This window comes from Mixophyes fleayi, chromosome 3 (assembly GCF_038048845.1).
Source record: "Mixophyes fleayi isolate aMixFle1 chromosome 3, aMixFle1.hap1, whole genome shotgun sequence".
NCBI classification, from domain to species: domain Eukaryota; kingdom Metazoa; phylum Chordata; class Amphibia; order Anura; family Limnodynastidae; genus Mixophyes; species Mixophyes fleayi.
The window spans coordinates 231,205,739-231,227,480 of NC_134404.1; the positions used below are offsets into that span (position 1 = coordinate 231,205,739).

At 38.7% G+C, this 21,742-nt stretch overlaps 1 protein-coding gene across 3 annotated transcripts in view; it reads right to left on the reverse strand.

Annotated features, from left to right (window-relative positions):
• The window catches only part of AGPAT4 (1-acylglycerol-3-phosphate O-acyltransferase 4), a 76,932-nt gene that overhangs the window by 6,583 nt on the left and 48,607 nt on the right, over positions 1 to 21,742 (reverse strand). For all 3 annotated transcript variants that reach the window (XM_075203268.1, XM_075203269.1, XM_075203270.1), the window contains 5 exons: positions 20,766 to 20,927; positions 19,686 to 19,839; positions 5,329 to 5,431; positions 1,976 to 2,051; positions 538 to 736 (listed from right to left, as the gene is read on the reverse strand). In XM_075203268.1, the coding sequence (XP_075059369.1) occupies positions 538 to 736; positions 1,976 to 2,051; positions 5,329 to 5,431; positions 19,686 to 19,839; positions 20,766 to 20,927 (694 nt within the window). The remainder of the gene's footprint in view (positions 1 to 537; positions 737 to 1,975; positions 2,052 to 5,328; positions 5,432 to 19,685; positions 19,840 to 20,765; positions 20,928 to 21,742) is intronic.

Here is a 21,742-nt window from a genome sequence, read left to right on the forward strand (position 1 = left end):
TACTTAGGTATCGTTGTGTACGTGTGGATTTGGGTGCAGGGGGGAGGGCATGATATAAGGTGAGGCTGAAGGAAAGCAGGTTGTGGTAGGAGAGTGGGAATGCTAAGTTGGTGAAACTAGAGTTGGACCAGTAGCGGGAGAAGACAAGATCAAAGGGATGTCCATCACAATGGGTGGGAGATGAGGTTCACTGGGAGAGACCAAAGCAGGAAGTAAGTGAAAGGCATTTAATTGTAGAAGAGACAGTGGGATTATCAATGAGAATGTTTAAATTTCCAGTATGAGAGTAGGCAGGTCAAAGGATAGTAAATAAGAAACAACATCAATAACACATCAACTCCGCTTTTATAAACGTCCCTACTTCTATCTTCTCTTTCTCCCTTTAGACTGTATGCTTCAAGATATGAGTTGAAACAAGAGGTAATGTCTATACTTCCTAACTTATTGTACACATATTAGAACTTTATGAATGCCAACACTAACCATCACTTAAATATTAGGTTTATACATACACAGTGTTCACGAGTTTAAACTTACCTACTACCATGAGAAGTGTAAACATGGTCAGTGTGAGGTATGATCCGCTGCTGATCATGTTAACAAGCACTTTACATAAAGGATAAGATAGCAGAGAGGCCCAAAACAGCCAGTTCAAGAGAGTCCATGGTCTACGGGGATGTACAATAGCGGTGCCAGGATAGACTCCAGTTTTGTAGTACTCTTCTTGAAAAGCATCCTAAGAAAATGAAAATGAAAATATTTACATTACAAAAGTGGAGTCTTAACTTTCATTAAAAATGCACATTCAGGTAATTGTTTTTTTCTTTTTTGTTCATATTTTATCTTTTCAGGTATACATTGGTGTCCTTTAATCTATAAGATAAAAACAAAACGACAGGGTGCTGTAATTGTAGCATAGGGCCTGATTTACAATGTGCATTGGATGTGTTTATGGTCCACCCACTGCACATCAAGGTGTATGCCAACTCTCTACTTTCAGGAGACACCTCTGCAAACTAGAATTGCACTGCAGTGGAAAAATGTGTAGAGGTGCACTGTGCAAAAGTATAAACTTCACATCAAAAGTCCAATCTCTCAACACTTTAGAGCCACCCCTTCAATTAACTAAAATTTCTGTTTTTTCCTAAAATACTCCTCAGTTTAGCCTCATTTATGGCTTAAATGATAAGAGTTAGGAGACAATCCTAAAAATACTTCCTCTTCCACCATTCTCATTTCAATATTGCTCAACAATAAAACGGTTTCTAAATTGCCCTGCAAAACTAAGTTTAGCTATACCCTACTTTGCGAGCAATATCCTCACTCCATGCATTAGCCAGAGCACACTTTGCTTCTTCACAAAACCATACACTTGGCATAAATCTAGGCACACTTGCGCAAACCAAGGTATTGACCGTTTTGTGGTTCGTAAATGAAGCACAGAGTATGCACTAGAAATAATGTTTTGTGAAGACTTAAGTTAAGGCACAAACAGAGACAACTTAGGATTCTGTGTCTGAAATCTGCATAAAGAAGGACATGGCTTCATCTGCTTCATAATGAAATGGCAACAGTAAAGCACAAACATGTTAAGGCAAATATGATGCTGCTTGATGCTCGGGCATTTCATCAGGCGTAGAACATGTATTTTTTGCAATAAGTTCCTGCAACTGAATACAATTTGTCTATAACTGATGATATTGCTTTGCTGTTATGAAATAGATACAACAGAATAAAAAGTGTTAATATAATGTAAGTGTTATTCACTATTATGATATCCATTCAGCACTTGTTTTGCTCCTTTCCTTGCTGAGCAAGAAAGAGAGAACTTCCCGCTAATCCAGCCTTCAGATTCTAATACCAAATGGCACCAAAATAATGAAATAAATAATTTGTTTCAGTCTCTTTCTCCTCACACTCATAATGGATTGATAATGAGATAGCAGTAAGTGCTGAGTCTATCTAAAATACTCACTTTTTCCTGGTACAGTTTGTGGAGCCATTCGGCACATTCATGTTCCTCTTCTGGTATTTCTTCTAATGGAATTCGCCTAGAGGATTCACAAAATGTAAAATAAAACAAACAAATATAGAATTAGATAAACTATGCTTGTAGAGGTGTTCATACACTGGATCTATGTCCAACTCACCACATCATTTTGGGGTCAAAACAGAGCACTAGGGCCATATATCTGGTTCTTATGGGGCACAACTAGTGCAAAAGACTGACGATTGCGCACAAAGTCATTTCGCTGTCACTGCCTGACCCCATTTTCTGACAATCTTGATCAACAACTGAAATATCACAATCAAAAGTGTATTGGCAACAGAGGTTGTTTTGGGCGCATACATGCCGATATTGGCAGACAACTGGTGTAAAAAAACGAAAAAAAACGAATTGGCCAGCAAAAGAGCAGGATGCCTGCCCACCTCTAGGCCATCTAATAAATACAATGGCAAATCTAATTTAAAGAACTATGACAGTACTGTACAAAATTTTAACACACATGTAACAATCAAATGCTTACAGACAGGATTATGCTACATGAGGAATGGCATCCAGTACTATACACTCCTTAAGCCAGATCCTTGCACATTTTACTACTCAAGCATCTATGCACTTAGTAGGGCGAATGACAAAGGTTAAAGTGACTGGTGTGGAGTTTCAGTGGATCATGGCTGGGACTTAATTTGACCTGATTTTGCAATTTTAATTGTTAGGACATCGAATGCGCCTTACCCCACATGTATATGCTAAATATACTGTACAAATAATTAATGAAATCATGTATTATGGAAACATCTTGAGAGGATGAAACAGTATCAGTCTAATACCTTTATAATCTTGCCACCCGAAACCTTGACCTATGAGGCCTTTCCACAAATTTGGGCCTGAAGGCACACAGGCACACACACACACACACACACACACACACACACACACACACACACACACACACGTGTCATTTTCTGTGCTAGATACATTAATCTTTTTTCCTTTTCCCTTTAAAATACCTATTCACTGCATCACCATCTGTCCATCATATAGAGAGTTTTGATTCTGCATTATTTTTCTGCTTCCAAATTACTCCAAAAGAGTCTGTCTCCTAAATTCAATATTACTGCAACCATGTGAATGTGAATATTAGTATGTATGGTGTAGCGGTGCTTATAAAAGTCTGCTGATGTGCATAAACTTACAAATACAAGCATACAAATCATAGATGGCCCTCTGGCTATTTGATCTACTGTGATACTAGTGTATTTATATGAACCTTTATGCAGGTACATCTGTCCTGAGCATTTGAAGCATAAACAATATGTATTTGCTATACTTGGATTTATGTCACACTTTGTATTTACATTTTAATTTGGGACACTTTAAATTTAGTTACCAAAACAAATTTTGGGTCACTTATGACCTAAGTGGTGCAGAGAAAATTTGCATGGAGTCTGCATTTGTGCACACAATGGGCCGGATTCACCTGTACATAAGTTACGTTTTTAAAATGAGCATGGAACTTGAACATAACTGCACCCGCATTCAAATCCAAGTGGATCTCAAGATAATTTGAATCTGGGTATAAGTACACTCTGCCTAAACAGTACTTGCCATATATTAATAGACAGAACGCATGCAAAGTTAGAAATTTTATAAAAGAAATTGTGTTTAAAAAAGTTAAAAAAATATATTAAAATCGGGATGTTCTTAAAGTGTACTGTACATACAATTAGTTTTTATAGTTTCTCTTCCTTGCATACACATGTTCTGTACTATCTAGTGGCACACATACATGTAGTTTTTGATACCTCACTATCGGTCGATACTTACACCTGCCCTGTAGCTGGTGCAAATGATACAGCTAAAATACCCCACATACTTAAGAGATATTTGAAATTGGCTGCATTTGCATTGCCAAGCCCTTACTGTACATTGACAACGTTCACCCCCCTTCCCTTCATTGTTCCTCTCTTCAAGTTGTAGGTGGTGGTAGTAAGAGTCATTTGCGTTCAGACATGAACTGAATGCAATTGCGTTCACTGATGTAATGTCTGTTTTTGAGCACGCGCAGACCTATTCGATGCAACATACGGCATGTAAAGGGACTTACTGAAGATGAATCAGGCCCATTATTAACATATGTGCTTGGGGTAAGTCAAATTACTATCAATCATATGTACCTTGCTATCAACAGGCTATGTTTAGCTGTATTTTATGTGCAAAGTAAAGTTTAATTATGTACAGCACATGTTAAAAATCTCTTGTAAAAGGCATATAATCTCTGCATTTATTATGCTTGGGAAAAGCCATGTTAAACAGCATTAGGTCTTCATCAGATTGCTCTCTGATGAGTTCATCTGTAATTTGTTTGATCTCTTTTTAGTAGATTTTTTTTTACAAAACTGTATTTGAAATTGTAGCATAAATAATAATAATAATAATAATAATAATAATAATAATAATAATAATAATAATTTAAAAAAAAAAAAAAAAGTATGAACAAAAGGAAAAATGTATGGGGTAGGAGTGAGAGAGTAAATATAAATCAGAGGAAATCCTTCAGTACCAAACGCCTCTGAATCTCTAGTATGGGGTGTGGTGGATTGTCAGGTTACAATAATGGGATGTACTGTGGGTATATTGACAGTTTTTGAGGTTGTCCTTCCATTTAGACAACAGCAGCAACAAGTTTAATTTGAAGAACTGGGATAGGTTTTTAGAAAAGTATGTCTCCTAAGTATTTCAAATGGGATGGATGCCAAGTAAATGGAAAGGCCTGTTGTAAGCCCCTGTGAATTGGCTAAGGAGTGGTAATTTTTAATAAGGTAATTTAACATACTAAACTCTCAGGTGGCTATTTTCCATGTCACATTAAGTTTTTAGGTTTTAAGAAACCTCTCCTGCAGCATCTTATAGCTGCATATCAGAAAGGTAAATGGTGGGAGGGAAGTGATGGCTCAAACTTTATAATAACCTAGGGGAAGACAGGAAGAACAAAACCCTAACTCAAAAAGGTAAAAAACCCTGCTGAAATACATTTTTTTGCACTAGCTGCCTCACACAAATTTGGAAATAGACTAATATGCAGAACAAAAGTCCAGAATTACTGCAAAACATACTATAGTACAAGCAACTGTTCAAAACAACTCCACCCTCTTTTCAAAACTGCATAAAACTAGAGCCTATGGAAGTTAAGTGTGAGAACAATGAAAAAGCCTTAGCTGATTTTTTTTTTTTTTTTTAACAAGTCTAATTAGAATAAACAGCCAAATAAATTTAGGTTATTTGACAAGAGCATGTATTGCCATGTACTGTAAAATTCTTACCTTACAAACAGATCTGCATGGTACTTCTTCCCATTTAATACTCCAAGTAAGGTTGGATTTTCATTATTTCTAAAATTTAGTGTGGAGTCATATACGGCGGAGACTGTGGTGGAGAAAAGAAAAAAAAGTCAATGATTATTCAACACAAAAGGTATAAGCATTTCACAGTTAATCAGGCACAATATTAATAAATAGTAGATACATTTGATTAAAATTTCCAGGAATGCTTTACTGCCTATATAAAATCAAACTCCAGGATTTCTAAAGGTTTTTTTTTTGCCCCAACTAAAAACGATGCAATGTGTGACAGGAACCAGGAATCTACAAATATTATAATGGAAAGGGAAATACAGAAACTAAATGCCGTATTTTGTTTAGTTGACAAGCACTGGGATTTTCTAGTTTGTGTGACAAATGCCCCATGTACTCCACATAAGTAATTTTTTCAGGATTTTATGTGATCCTCGTGTATTGACAGCCTACAATTTTTTCAACATTTGACTTGCTCACAAAATGGCTGCCTCAATTGTGTGCAACAGATATATCCACATTGTGATTCTTCAGAAAAGCCCTTGACCAGAAGGGGAAACCTACAGCGGGTAGGGTGTATTTAGCTGAAGTCTGTTCTGTGCTGAAAAAAATTATGTTGATGGTGAAACTTGGGACACCCACCCAGGGTTAGGCTGGGTTGGGGGGCATATGCCCCTCGGGCCGGTCCCATTGTGGGCTACCATCCTGGTTCACTGGGCCACCTGCAATTATTTTCTTTAAAATGTTCCTAGTAGGCTGTAATGTAGAGTCTTGACATACGGGCTAAAATTTACCAGCCCTCCCCTGCCTTCCCCCACTTTGCCTCCAGAATTCTGAGTGGCATAGATACAGAAATGTGCTGGAGACATTCCTTAGAGATTATTATCCATGAAATGATAGCATCATGCAGTTACTGCAGGTTTGTCGGCTGAACATGCATGCTGCAAATCTCCTGTGCTTCCAAATCTCAAAGGTGCTCTACTGGATTGAAATGTGGTGACTGTGGAGGCATTGGAGTACACTAAACTCATTGTCATGTTTGTAACAAGGTGCATTATCCTGCTGGAAGAAGCCACTAGAAGATGGGTGGACTGTGGCCATAAAAGGATGCTCATGGACAGTAACAACACTCAGGAAGATTGTGGCATTTAAATAATGCTCAACTGATATTAAGGGATCTAATATGTGTCAAGCAAATATTCCTCACACCATAATACTGATCCTACCATCTACATGTAGAATAAGAAATTGAAATTCGTCAGACCAGGCAATATTTTTCACAGTCTTCAAATGTCCAGTTTTGGCAAGTCTATAGCCACTGTAGCCTCAATTTCCTGTTCTTAGCTGTCAGGAGTTGAATCTGGTGTGATCTTCTGCTGATGTAGCTCATCCACTCCAAGAATCAACATGCTGTGCATTCAGAGATGCACTTATGCATACCACTGCTGTACTGCCAGGTTATTTGAGTTACTGTCTCTTTCCTGTCTGCTTGAGACAGTCTGGCGATTCTCCTCATTTTTTTGTGTACTATTCTTTGTAAATTCTACAAAGATATGTTTATTAGAATGTTAGGAATGTTTATTGTGTTTGTAAAAATGCATTTTATATACATGTTCTAACAAGCATAAGTGACCGTCATCACCATTACTTGGCACTTTCACCAGACCTGTAACTGGTGCAAGTGATATGACAGAAAGACAAGTACCTTTGAGATACCCAAAGCTTGAATCAGATGTTGCTGCATAAGCTCAAGCTTGGCACGCCCTTACTGTACGTTGACTATGTGCATATGCCCATTCCCCTCCCCGTTACGCCCATGAAATCATAAGTGGTAGTAAGGGTCCATTGCGCTTGAAGATAAATTGGACATTACTGCGTTCTCTGGCATATGGTTAGCTTCTGGGCATGCGCAGAGCGATTTGATGGAAAATACGGCACGTTTAGGCACATAAAGATGCACAGACTGGCTACTATATTACATCCACTTTATAAATTTCTCCTGTCACGAACACCCCAGCCTGTCTCAGATACAGCAATCTGAACAGCTGGTCATGACTGGTGTTACCTTAGTTTATTAACAATGAATACACCTTCTCTGCCACCACAAATGATTTATTATGGTGTCCTTACGTTCACCAGAACCACTTATTAATGTTTCACACTTAAATCACATACACATGTAGCATGAGCCTCCCTGGGCTTCATGAATTCACAAAGAATCACGGAAAACACACTAGATTAAATTTATTTAATCTGAAAAATGTTTCCAAGGCTTATTTACAAAAAGGTAATAAACATACATACAATAGGTTGCACAAATAAGTTTTAAAAAATTAAAATAAAATAGGAAATAAAAACCAGAGTCCCTACTTACAAGTTCAGGAATTGGTGTGTGAGGAGTACACATTGAAAAGAATGGCACATTTCAGTCGTGACAGACCACCACAAAGAAATTAACCCTGTCCTACTGAAAAGCCAACTTCTTGTTGGTTCTTCACCCCCTACCTTAGGAATTTCATTTATACCTAAGTTAGTTCGATACCCAAAATGACACAGGGCTTTCGAAGTAAATTATGGATACCCTGAGTATTTTTACAGGACCAGAGTTCTCACCTCTGCTCGTTCGGCCTGGCTAAGTCTAACTTCTCTGCATACACAAACTACTCATTTTACCTGTCTCTGTGCTTGGCTTCTTTCACAAGACCATTGACACTTGCCTAGGTCAGACTCAGGTCAGTTAACAAAATACACTTTAAAAAGGTTACATAAAATGTAATGAGTGTTATACATAAATTTAACAGAAAATGACAATCAGTCATTAAATATACTACATTTCTTCAAACCTCCTAACATAAGCAATTGGGGGACTAGATATTTCCAGACACAGGATATTACAACACTATTGATTAGGGTATAAACTAGTGTACATCATCACAACAGGTACCACATGCATCATACCAGAGGACAAGAGATACTATGCACATGGTCACTGTGAAACGTTTGTGAATTTGTCAAGTAAAATTCCCTGGAAATTAGGATAGTGTGAAATCTGTTAGCAGTTGTGGTGGTGCCCCAGGCCCCTGCGACTCTGTAGGGGCTTCTCGTGACGTCCCGTCTGTCTCCATGACGACCGGGGGGGTCACTTCCGGTTCATGCGTCCCGGTTGCCTGGGCAACAACAGGGACGCATCGAGATCCGTGCCGCAGCGCCTGGCCAGCTGTCACACAGCCGGACGCATGCGCGCAGGTCAGTTTTTCAGTCAGCCGTTTCGGGATAATTATGGGGCAGACCAGAGAGGTCTCCATTCCCTGTTACCGGCTGCATGCCAGTAATTAATTTAGCAGCACCTTGCTGGGCTTTGGTCTGATTGGTCCCTTGCAATATTTAAGGCAGTGAGGACTGAGCCTCACTGCCGGTTATAGCGTCCTGTCTCCAGTACTGCTGCCTGCTCCTGTTCTATTGTTTGGTGTGGAACCTGTGATTGATTACTCGTGTATGACCTTTGCCTGTCCCTGGATTCTGAACCTGAGCTAGTGACCCTGACCTATTGCCTGTCCCTGGATCTTAAACCTGTGCCTGTGATCTTGATCCTTTTGCCTGCACCCGATTCATCCTCTGGTCCTCTGTCCAGTCTGCTGCTCTCTGGCCTGCTGCTGCCCCGTGTGCAACCTCCTATACCTGTACGCTGCCGTGCCAGCATAAACTCATACTACTCGGAGCATAAGACCTGGGGGCATCTGAGTACCAGTGTGCGTAACCAGACTCTACAGGAAAGGCAGCTGCTAAAGGTGAAGACCTCTTATACCTGTTCTAGGAGTTTATGCCGCACTGGTGGTCATAACAAAATCCATGTATTGTATAGACCAAAGTGTAAAGATAAATTATATTTATTATGCTTCAATATTAATCTAGTTATTCTAAAACATCAAACAAACAGGGGCGCTTCCATGGTGTGTTATCCAAGTTAAAAGGTTTATTCAAAAGAATAAAATTGCACGTACCAGATAATCAAAGGTTTCACGCATAGGTTACAGTAAAAGTCACTTCTAGTCTGCATACACGGACATCATTTTCGAAGCGGCTATAACATGTAAGTATTCCACAAACACCTCTACGCGTTTCATCTCAAGGACTTCGTCGGGAGGTGTGGTTCTAAGTTCAAAAGCTCACCTATTTCTAGGGTAATCTTAATTGACACCACAGGTGAACGTGACAGCCCTTCGTTCACTAGTTGGCTTAACATATGCACATATCAATTTAAAAATACATTATCCATACTATTCAAATTACATAGATATAATACAGAATAGTAACAATTGGAAACAACCATGATAAAAATACATACAGTATATAAAAATGTATAAAAACAACATAACATAAACTATTATGTATATAAACTCTTATAAGAAGGGAGTGACTTCACAACCTTCATTTAACCCCCACGGTACAAATGTATTCAGAGTATAGATCCAGTAAGTTTCTCTCTGAGCGAATTTTAAAAGGCGATCTCCTCCTCTTTCATTCACCTCAATGTGTTCTATTGCCTTAAATCGAACGGTATCAGGATTAGCATTATGACAGGCGAGAAAATGTCTTGGGACACTATGATTTTCAATCTTATGTTTAATATTACGTAAATGTTCAAAGACCCTTTTATTTACGTAATATTAAACATAAGATTGAAACATTTGTACCGTGGAGGTTAAATGAAGGTTGTGAAGTCACTCCCTTCTTATAAGAGTTTATATACATAATAGTTTATGTTATGTTGTTTTTATACATTTTTATATACTGTATGTATTTTTATCATGGTTGTTTCCAATTGTTACTATTCTGTATTATATCTATGTAATTTGTATAGTATGGATAATGTATTTTTAAATTGATATGTGCATATGTTAAGCCAACTAGTGAACGAAGGGCTGTCTCGTTCACCTGTGGTGTCAATTAAGATTACCCTAGAAATAGGTGAGCTTTTGAACTTAGAACCACACCTCCTGACGAAGTCCTTGAGATGAAACGCGTAGAGGTGTTTGTGGAATTCTTACATGTTATAGCCGCTTCGAAAATGATGTCCGTGTATGCAGACTAGAAGTGACTTTTACTGTAACCTATGCGTGAAACCTTTGATTATCTGGTACGTGCAATTTTATTCTTTTGAATAAACCTTTTAACTTGGATAACACACCATGGAAGCGCCCCTGTTTGTTTGATGTTTTAGGATTTGCTATTTCCCCGTGGAGATCGGGTGATAAAAAGGGAAGGACGCGCAGAAGAAAAATCTGCTGGTGTTGGATTTCTTGTGGAACTATTATCTACCACGAATTGGCACGACAGTGAACTTTATATATTTGCTGTGCGCACTGTCTGTTGTGTTGTATTAATCTAGTTATGTTTGATTAGGGCAAACAGATTTATAAAGCTTACTAAAAAAAAACAAGAAAAAACAATGTGAGGGTATGTGGAAGGGCATCATGACAAATATATGCCAGAACTATGCATGCTTTCCTATGAAATACATTGAGTAACTCTTTGTTTGAAGCACATAAACCAATGGGCATAGTCCAGAGGTCTGGGAAAAAAACCCATTAGATGCCTAAATAAGTGATTCACACCTTAGATAAAAACAGAATTATACAACTTCCACTAGATGGCAGCTATCACAGTGTGAACACTATTTTACTCTGACAAGTAACTTACATTTTTTATTTGACATGCTTTTTGGAATGCTTTACCCAGATGCTTCATATTGTAGATTGTTTGTGGGTTAGATTGCCATTTGTCAATTGCCATTGTCCAAGATAAGCTATTGGCTCTGTATTGCAAAGGATTATAAAAAAAACATGGCACCTCAGCATTTTAAATAGCTTTTGTAAGACACGTTACTAATATTTAAAGAATCATAATTGCTTATGTTTCAGCTACTATCAGGCACACAAGTCCATCCCAGCATATGTGAAATGCAAGTTTTCTTTAAAAATATTTTAACAGTGACAAGCAAAGATAACCTAAAATATTGAATATACACAGGATGACAGATAATGTGTCTAGCCAATGAAATAAGTAAATGTATATATATTTTTTTTATTTCATTGCTAAAAACTCACAGGCTTTCGTTCTATATTAGGCTTCTTTCACTTTCAGTTAAGTAAAACTAGCCCAATGTTCATTTGTTACCAGGTCATGTAACAACAGTGAAATTAAGTCTCTAGGATTAATAAAACGAACTGTGTATATCTCCATTAATTGCCGTATATTGTAATTAATTTAAATGGTATTCAATATTACAAGCTCTCCATATTTTCTGTTGTATCTGATTTAGCCACAAATGAGCTATTATAGAAAGAAAATTTACATTTTAAATTTATGCACTTCAGTCAACAACAAATTTTGCTTTTGAAAATATGTACACATCAACTACTCACACTGCTATAAATTCAGTTCATATAGTGTACTTCTGATGTTGCCTCATGCAGATACACAAGTTGTACATCTCAATGGAATTGTATATTAACTCCACAACTTACAATTGGAAGCCATGAAAGTTATTGTGCTTCTTATAGCATGATGTCTAAGTCCTGAATGTGAGCTGGAACATTTTGTAGGAATGGCACATAAATCATGGACATACAGAATATATGTATCGGGATGTGCATTAATGAAGCATTTGTTCATTAATTTTAATATACCGCCGTGGTACTTGTTACATAGGCTTCCCCAGGTGTAGAATGGGGAAGCCTTTACCGATGAAAGCCTATAAAACCAACCACTTGCGAGGGTTAACACCGGCGATAGCCTTTCAAAAGAAAAGCAAAAAATGATGTTTATCCCGAAACCCATTTGTTTGGGTGTGAACATTTTTATTCAAAACTACACGGACAGCCAGCCTGCTGGATGACAGGCCGACTTCTTCTATATCGCAAAGATTTTCAGCTATGCAGATTCTTAAGTGTTTAAGAATTTAAGTGTCTACAAAAACTATGGGGCCTAGGAAAAGTATTTATTAATATGTGAAAAAGAAGAAAGACATTACTACAAAATGTGCTTATCCCACTGAAAGTGTAGGACGTGACTATACCACTTCAGAGAAGGTGTAAAAATTCAAGTCCTTTTGCAGGGAGAGAAAAAAAAACCAACAGACTAAAACACACAACAGGGAACACACCTTAAATAGGCTTTCTCCACTTTATCAAATGTAAATAATCTCATCCAACAAAACAAAACTTTGCATCTGCATGTGGGTGTAATAGTAGCCCACACACCACAAAAACTGCCTCCAATCTCCCCAAATACAATAAGACACTAATAACTTTGCATCCCCGCAAATGCCTCTATTAGCAAATCCATGCACTTACCCATAAAACAGATGTACTTGCAAAAAAGTAGACATGCAACGTCAGAAATCAGAATTTGCACTGAAATTTTAGACATTCATAAAAAAATTATTACAACTATATTCCACAGCCACTGTACATGGGAAACAACTTTATCCCTCAGCGAGCATGACCGTAAAGAGAAACAACAGGTTACACACAGCTACTCCACACTGACAAATAATGACAAGAGCTCCCATGCAGCACAATAGCAAAAATCTCCACTAGAACCAGCAGAGGAAGGATGCTCAGTCGAGATACATGGTGAAGGACAGTTAGAGTTGCCAGGTGCTTATGTTTTTGCTATTTCTGTGGTGATTGGTTCAGGTATAACTTCAGCTGTCTCTCCTCATCCCAAGTTTACCACCCAACTGGTGGCAGCACGCAGAGGCCAGTGGCCAATGACTGCTTTATTGTTGGAGGCGGATGGTGCTGCTACCTAACAGTGGCCATGGGCACTTTCCCAACTAGCAACTACAATTTTTATTCCACTACCTTATGTGTCAAGTGTTCCCAACACCTCTTCAATTGTAAGCTCATTTGGGCATTTGCAATATGATGCCCTCAATGTATGGTGCTGCATAATATGTCAGCGCTTTATACGTAGAGGATAATAATTAGAGATGGGCGGGTCCGGTTCCCCGAGAACCGAATCCACCCAAACTTTGGGTATCCGAGTACTACTCTCCCTCCCGCTCTGAATCCAAATCGAGGCTGAACGTCATCGGATCTCGGGGCTCTGTTCTCGCGATACTTCAAGATTATAAATACACACCTCCACAGCAATCCATCGCCATTTGACAGAGGGAGAGAGCAGGGTGTAGTCACAGGCTGATTAGAGCAGGGACAGAGAATCCAATATTCTTATTCCAATTGTTGTAACAAAAATCGCTAGAGAAGAAAGGAGGATAGAGTTTTTTTTCCTTTTCAATATTTGGCACTCCCCAGTGCTTTTGGGGTGTCCCCCCTAATTGTGCATAAATATTTCTGGCTGTCAAAATTACTATCTGTCAGCAGTATCTACCAACTAATTTTTAGCACTCCCCAGTGCTTTTGGGGTGTCCCCCCTAATTGTGCATAAATATTGCTGGCTGTCAAAATTACTATCTGTCAGCAGTATCTACCAACTAATTTTTAGCACTCCCCAGTGCTTTTGGGGTGTCCCCCATAATTGTGCATAAATATTTCTGGCTGCCAAAATTACTATCTGTCAGCAGTATCTTACCAAATAATTTTTAGCACTCCACAGTGCTTTGGGCTCAGAATGGATTCAAAGCAGTCCACATATGATCAGAATGAGCAACCAGGTTCTGTCACCAGTCCTGATGTTAGTGTTCCCAGTATGTCATCTGGGCAAGGTGATGTCAAACTACACAGTGTTTCGAAATCAATCCAAAAAACAAACAAAAATTTTTTTTACTGTGTTGAAGCGAAAAAGAAATGTTACTGAGCAAAAGTTAAGTGGCAATAAAAAAAAAATTGCCAACACGCCATTCTACACATGCAGTGGCAAAGAGAGAATGAGACCTTCACCTTTGGCTATTAGTGGCAGATCCCAAAAAGTTACCGAGCCTACAATTGGTGCACAACTACTGTTACGTGTCAAAGCCGAGCTGCAAGATAACAGTAAGGCATTAGAGGATAATATTTGCTTTGATTCACAAATGACACCAATCCCTGTGGAGAGTCCATCCAACAGTGGGATGTCTAATCGTGAGCATTCTGTTAGTGTACCCATAAAGAAGGGCCCTTTCAGCAGTTCTGCTGATGTGTACCTGAACAGCCCAAGTGTAGCCGGTGATACACAAATTGAGGATGCCACTTTGGAAATAGAAGAGGATGAGGGGGAGATTTGTGGAGGTGACGAGGGCGCTAATGAGGATGTTGATGATTATGATGCAGACAGATACCAAATTGCATAGATAGCCACCAAACTACCGTGGTCCATTTAATTTTACTTTCTAGTTCCACAGTCTGTGCAGGCTACTTTTTTTATATTCAACTACAAGTGGAGGACGGGGGGGCATAGATAGCTACCAAACTACCGTGGTCCATTTAATTTTACTTTCTAGTTCCACAGTCTGTGCAGGCTGCTTTTTTTTAATATTCAACTACAAGTGTAGGGTGTAATATACACCCAAAGACGATGGCTACATTGCCAATAATCAAAGATGGAGGAGGTAGACAACCAGGTTTGTCTGTATAATTTGCAGACAAGTGTTCGAATTAAGGACGGCCTACCAGGGATTTAACAGTTTTTTTCATAATTTATTAGCTTTAGAATTACCTCACTTATCTAAGAAACTGGTGGAGCACTAAATTAGGTTATTTTAGACCCAAATTTTTTTATTTTTTTCGAAAATAGCAAAACAAAACCAAAACCAAAATACGCAAGGGCGGTTTTTCCAAAACCAAATCCAAACCCAAAACCAAAACACGAAGGTAATCCAGATCCAAAACCGAATACAAAACCAAAACACGGGGGTCAGTGACCATCTCTAATAATAATATCCCCCTTACTAGACATGCTTGTTTGCTTTTGGTTGTGAGGTGTCACTTCTAGAGGAGACACTGGACATCAACTTTACAAATGTAGCTAGACATGTAATTATTTCACATCTTCCCATTCTTCTAGGGAAGAAGTCAAGAAAAACCAAAACAAGCAAAATGCAGCAAAGTATGTTAGGACATAGTACTTACTATAAAACGTGTTTTAATAATAGCTCAGTCCCCTAATACAAAAGGGAAATTAAACTATGTTTAAAATAATTTACTCTTGAGTAGCCAAAAAAATTAAGGATCAAATATTTCCCAGGTTTCAAAAGAGAGAGAGGGGGAGGGATTAAATTGTTAAACTGAAGTTTCTAGTGAGATTGCAGGAAATGATGAATTCACTTTTCACTTTGACCATTGCTTCGCTGTATGTTTCAACCAGGCATCATTCTAACACTAGTTTACGCATCCTTGTTCAGCATTGGTTCAGACTGTGTGTCTACATTGTATTACAAATAACAGTCATGCTGGGATAAACCTAATAGGCTCCATCTCGTTCTATAATAGGATTGTTTAGGATTTCATCATCAAGTATTCCTTTATTCAATTATTTTCATTATCTTAAAAATTACGTTCAACTGGTAATTCAATGTACTAGATTAGACGCCAATCCTTCTGAGTGTTAATTATCTTGCACATGTGATTGCAGCAGCTGGTCATATTGTATTATAGGCAAAGCTGTAATTCTAAGTAAAATTTCTCCATAAGCTGTTTGTTCAGAATTCTAACAACAATAAATTGTGTTATTTGAAGAGGAATAAATATTAAAGTATTCATTTAAAAACAAAACTCATCAACATTAAATTTGTAATACTGTGTAAAATTAAATATTGTATAAGTGAACTTTGAAATGTAATAGATGACATTGCACAGCTTTGATTATTTATAAATTTAAGGTGCTCCGCTTTTATATTAAGTTGCTCTCTTAGAAACATTTTAAATGCTATACTTTGGTGGAAATTCACTAAAGTTGGACACATTTTATTGCAATTGTTGGCTTACATTTTCCCTTTTTTCTGTAAAGCTACAACACGACTGAAATTATTAAACAATTATTAAACTAAAACTACCTGAAAATAACGCAAAAATATAATTCCAAATTTAAACAAGACACACAAAACATCCCTTGGCTGTTAAGAAATGTGCAGCCCCACTTGGTGCTGTCCTGAGCTAAGGAGTGTCACTGCTGCTCCATTACTGAAGCAAGAACAGCATTAACATCATTTGTGGTTAGCGTGAACTTCCCAGCCCTGCCCTATGTGCGGAGGTCTTGTGGTGAAATTAATCGGGTGCCTCTCTTATCCAATGCCTTTCTCACCCCCTCTCAGTTTTAAAAAGTATGTCTACACTGGCCCCAATGTGATATTGTGACCAGTCCTCTTCCAAGTTTCCATTCAGTGAGGTCCTTCTTCCCCCTGGTTAATGAAAACTGAAGTATATCAGTGCTAGCACTGAGCCAGTTCCCCTGACCAGCACTGATCTATTTCAACATCCCATTGTATGTATCACCCCTCCATCACATACAACTCTACCACTGCTTGTATATCTTAGCTTCATGGATGACCATGAAGAGCTATTGTTTTATATAACACAACATCCAAACTACAAGATAGAGATGCCCAACAGGTTCAGACCCCAACTCCAATCCCTAATGTCTGCAAGTGGGACATATTTTAAAGACGTTTGGCCCTGATCTTTATCTGTATTTGTATCTAATTCAGTTATTGTTACCATTTTAAGACACATAGGGGCATATTCAATTGTTGGCGAAATGCCAAAAATCTCGCGGCGCGCACTATTACCGTCATTATGGTAATAGTGCACTTAAATACCAATATTACAGTAGTTTCCTCGCTGGATTTCAGCTTGCAGCTCCCCGAGCCGCGAGATGAAACCCAGCTTACTATTACCGTAATAACGGTAATAGTTTTAATGCCGCGGGAATTAAAAACAATTGAATATGCCCCATAGTCTAAGACGGTTTAAAATTTAGGTCATCTCCCACAGCACAGCAAAAGCTGTGAAGAGAGATGGTCTCCCTATCGAAGCAGGATAAACACTATGATACCTCAACATCAGCTAGTCATTAGATATGACTTTATGCATGCTTAGCTTTTGTTTATTTTTAATATTTGCAAAAAAGTTACAGGTTACAGTTCTGAACGCCTTTACTCATAGTGACGTCTAGAAAAGTCACATCTAGTGGTGTCATGCAACAGACTAACAATTTTAAAGTCATTATGAAAATTGTGGAGGGGGGGCACCCATCTCCAGACTATGGATTTCAATGACTGAAGGCATGTGCTGTGACAGTGCTAGGGACTGGATAGTTATTATTATTATTATCATTTATTTGTTAGGCGCCACAAGATTTCCGCAGCGCCGTACACAAAGCAAACAGTAGACTATACAGGGTGAGACAGTGCAGAACAATAAACAAAAATACCAATGCTTCAGAAACTCCAGGCAGGTTAATGCAGTAGAGGTGGAGTAGAAGAACAGGTGTGGAGACAAGAGGGAAGAAGGCCCTGCTCATTCGAGCTTACATCCTAAGGGTGGGTGAAACGAACCAGACACAATTGAAGGAAGTTGAAGTGTGGTGAGAAGGACCGGGAGGAGAGAGGATAGAACGTTAGGAGTAGATGCGGGGTTAGGTAGAAGGTTGGTACGCTTTGAGGAACAGGTGAGTTTTGAGTGCTCGTTTAAAGGAGCACAGATTAGGAGAGAGACGGATGGAGTGAGGGAGGTCGTTCCAGTGAAGGGGGGCAGCACGGGAGAAGTCCTGGATTCTGGAGTGGGAAGTGGTAATAAGAGTGGAGGAGAGGCGGCGGTCATTAGCTGAGCGTAGGGAGCGGGCAGGAGTGTGAATGGAGAGTAGGTTATAGATATAAGGGGCCGTAGACTGAGAGAGAGCCTTGTACGTGGTGGTAAGGAGTTTGAAAAGGATTCTGTAGGGGAAAGGGAGCCAGTGTAATGCAAGGCAGAGAGGAGAGGCAGAGGAGGAGCGGCGTGAAAGGAAGATGAGTCTAGCAGCCGCATTGAGTATAGAGCGGAGGGGTGCGAGGTGGGAGTGGGGGAGGCCAGTAAGGAGGAGGTTGCAGTAATCAAGGCGGGAGATGATGAGTGCGTGTATGATAGTTTTGGTGGCATCCTGAGAGAGGAAGGGACGGATGAGGGCAATGTTGCGGAGTTGGAAGCGACAGGCTTGGGCGAGGGATTGAATATGGGGGGCAAAAGAGAGAGAGGAGTCAAGAGTGACCCCAAGGCAGCGGAGTTGGGTGACAGAGGAGATGGTGGAGTTGTTAACAACGATAGAGAGGTCATGGTGGGAAGGGAGTCTAGGTGGGGGAAAGACAATGAGTTCGGTTTTAGAGATGTTAATTTTAAGAAAGCGCGAGGACATCCAGGAGGTGATGGCTGAGAGGCAGTCAGATACACGAGAGAGGAGGGAGGAGGAAAGAACAGGAGAAGATATGTAGAGTTGAATGTCGTCAGCATAGAGGTGATACTGAAGACCGAAAGAGGAGATGAGAGCGCCAAGGGAGGAAGTGTAGAGCGAAAAGAGTAAAGGGCCAAGAACAGAGCCCTGAGGGACTCCAACAGGGAGAGGGGAGGGGGTGGAGGAAGAACCAGACGTGGATACAGAGAAAGAGCGGTTAGCAAGGTATGAGGTGAACCAGGCATGGACAGAACCAGAAAGGCAGAGAGAAGAGTTACTTGCCTAGCAATGCGTACAAACAATGTTGAAAACTGATTGCTGTCTGTACAGTGATGGGACTAGGTATTTCCTCATGATAAACTAGGCTACTAATCCAATTTGATCTGTATCTATTAGTATACAGAGCTCCCTCATTAAAACACAATCTCAAAGCTGCACGATCACTAGGAAAATATTTTCCACTTACTGAAAAGCAAGTGTGACAGCAAAGGGAGCACTGTACAAATTGGTGAGACATATTTTAGTCTCTTATGAGTTTGAAAAGGTCTACTCTGGCTAAAAAAGTGAAAGTAGTAAAGTACAAAACAAATTTAGTTTATCAATACTTGGAACTAGACAGATACACCTAATGAGAGCATTTCTGGGGTTGTTCTCAATATATAAAAGTCACCAAGGAATCATTATGGTAAGTGTATTTTTCATGATTTTGATGGTTTTACCTAGCTAATCTAACAGGTTACTAAAAGTGTCCCAAAAAAGAATATAAAATTTAAATGGGTAGATTAAAATGAACCCTTTCAAGTCCTACTTAATATTTTATACACTCAACAATTTAATTATTAAGCAGTCTTTAGTAACAAACTATTTTTTAAAAATAATATTTTTTTTCATAGGAAAGTATATCCCAGTGACATTATCTGTATCGTTACAAGAAAAAATAGTCTCTAAGTTGCTTTCCTTACCTACATTTCTCAAACTTTGCACAGTGACTGCGAATCCTTTTGTTCTGGGCAAAAGATGATACTTCAGCTTAGGAAGGCCCTTTGACTCTGCAACTTGCATGCTGATAACATGCTTCTTTTCTGTGAATCGCGTGCCCTCACAATGAATTAGAAACTGAAAAGAAAAAGTTGTGATTGTATAATATATATATTTATATATATTCCAACTTATCAACATTTAGTCATTTTTAAGCTCAAATCATTTCTGCAGCACTGTAGAGAACGCATACAGATCATAACGGTTACATAATTTTTACATTTACGTGAAATGGACACAATATGCATGAGAACTTTGTCTATATTGATTTTCATTATACTCTTCAAATTGGAATTCACCTGATGTCTTTCAGCAAACCTGTGAGTCCGGGAAGTAGGGCATATGTGCATTACAAGTGAGTAAAGCTCATAATACAATTCTATTCAAATAGTCCTGGTATGCAAATAAAGGGCAGAAAAGAGATCCTGCAACACGCTAGACATGTGGAAACTTTTATTTTGGGTTTTAAAGTTTAATCAAGTTTGCAAGTGGCAAGAAAGCAAACGGATAGGTACATTGTGAATTCAAAGAAACATATGATATTGCATCTCATAAAAAATGCCATCAAACAGGGGTTAGCTAGTAAAATTTAGCCTGGGGTGAGACTCGGCTCAGCAATCCATTAGGTGCATTTTAAAGAAAAGTAAATTTACAGCGCCTAATGACCTAGCCCAAGGTAGAACACTATGGCACCGGCCCAGGGGGCAGATGCGTTCCTTACGAGCCAGCCCCCGCGTAAAACAATGAAAACTTTGGCGAGTATATATTAGAATGTGATGAGGTCTACTTTATTATGCTATGATGGCACTGTTATTTATTTTGTTTGCGTAGAACTAACAAAAGATGAAAAATAATTCTTTGTTTACCTTTAAGAATAAAAATAGGAATATTGGACATGTACTGGGTAGGAGCATGTGAGACTTGTTACTCAAAGATGGTTTATGTTTTATCCAAGGAAAGACCTAAGATACATACCAGCACACTTTTATTTTGATTTAACTTACCCAAAAATGCTCAGGGTAATCCCTAAGATTTCGTAAACACTGTATAACTGTTTTCCGATCTTCTTCCCATTTTCGTTTACAGAACACAATCTCCAAGAAGTACCACATCCAGCCAATTACAGGCACATAGGATAATTCCTTTTTTGCTAGTACCTTTGAGCTCTAGCAAATAGAAAAAGACAAAGCAAATAAGAGTCATGTACATTTAGAGTTACAATTATATTTCAGAGTTCTCCATTTTATTTCAAAGTTTAGGCCTTGAAGCCATAAGATATCAAAAAGATTCAACAATGCTATATATAGTTCTGGATGCTTAAAAAGGTCTCAAATATAATTAATATGCTGCTATAGCAACATATATGGAAGGAAAAACAAATTCACAGCTATATTATGTTATTGAAGCAATCTGACAGAAAACATGGGAAGGGAAAGAAGGGTTTTTAAGCCACTCCCTAGTGACTATGAGCAGCTACAAAGTAAGAGCAGGCTCCTCTGCAAACAAAAATTGCATTGTAAAATTGGTATCTACTTTTACAATAGAACTTGAAGAAACTATAGTGCATTCACATCCTACAGGTGGTGCTATAAAAGTTGAGCTTTTAGCCCAAGTGTGGTACATCAGTACTACTAGTAAGAAAAATATTTTTCACAAGCCTCACATGAGACAAGTGGAACCACAAGGCATACCTCCTAACTGTCCTGATTTAGATGGGACAGTCCCGGAACGTTTGTAGGTAAGCACAACAGAACAGTGATGAGCGACGCAATACAGCAATGAATTTAGAGGTGTGGAGGATGGCTAAGAGTGGCCTGGTTTTGCAGAAGCACCAGGTATGACTCCAGGAGATGTGGCATGAACCCGGGGAAAAATAAAAATAAGCTAATAAAGTACAAATTAATTTACGGGAATTAAGCATAAGTAATAAATACATCAGACATTCTTAAATAAGGGGGAGAAACAATAAGCTGTATTACAA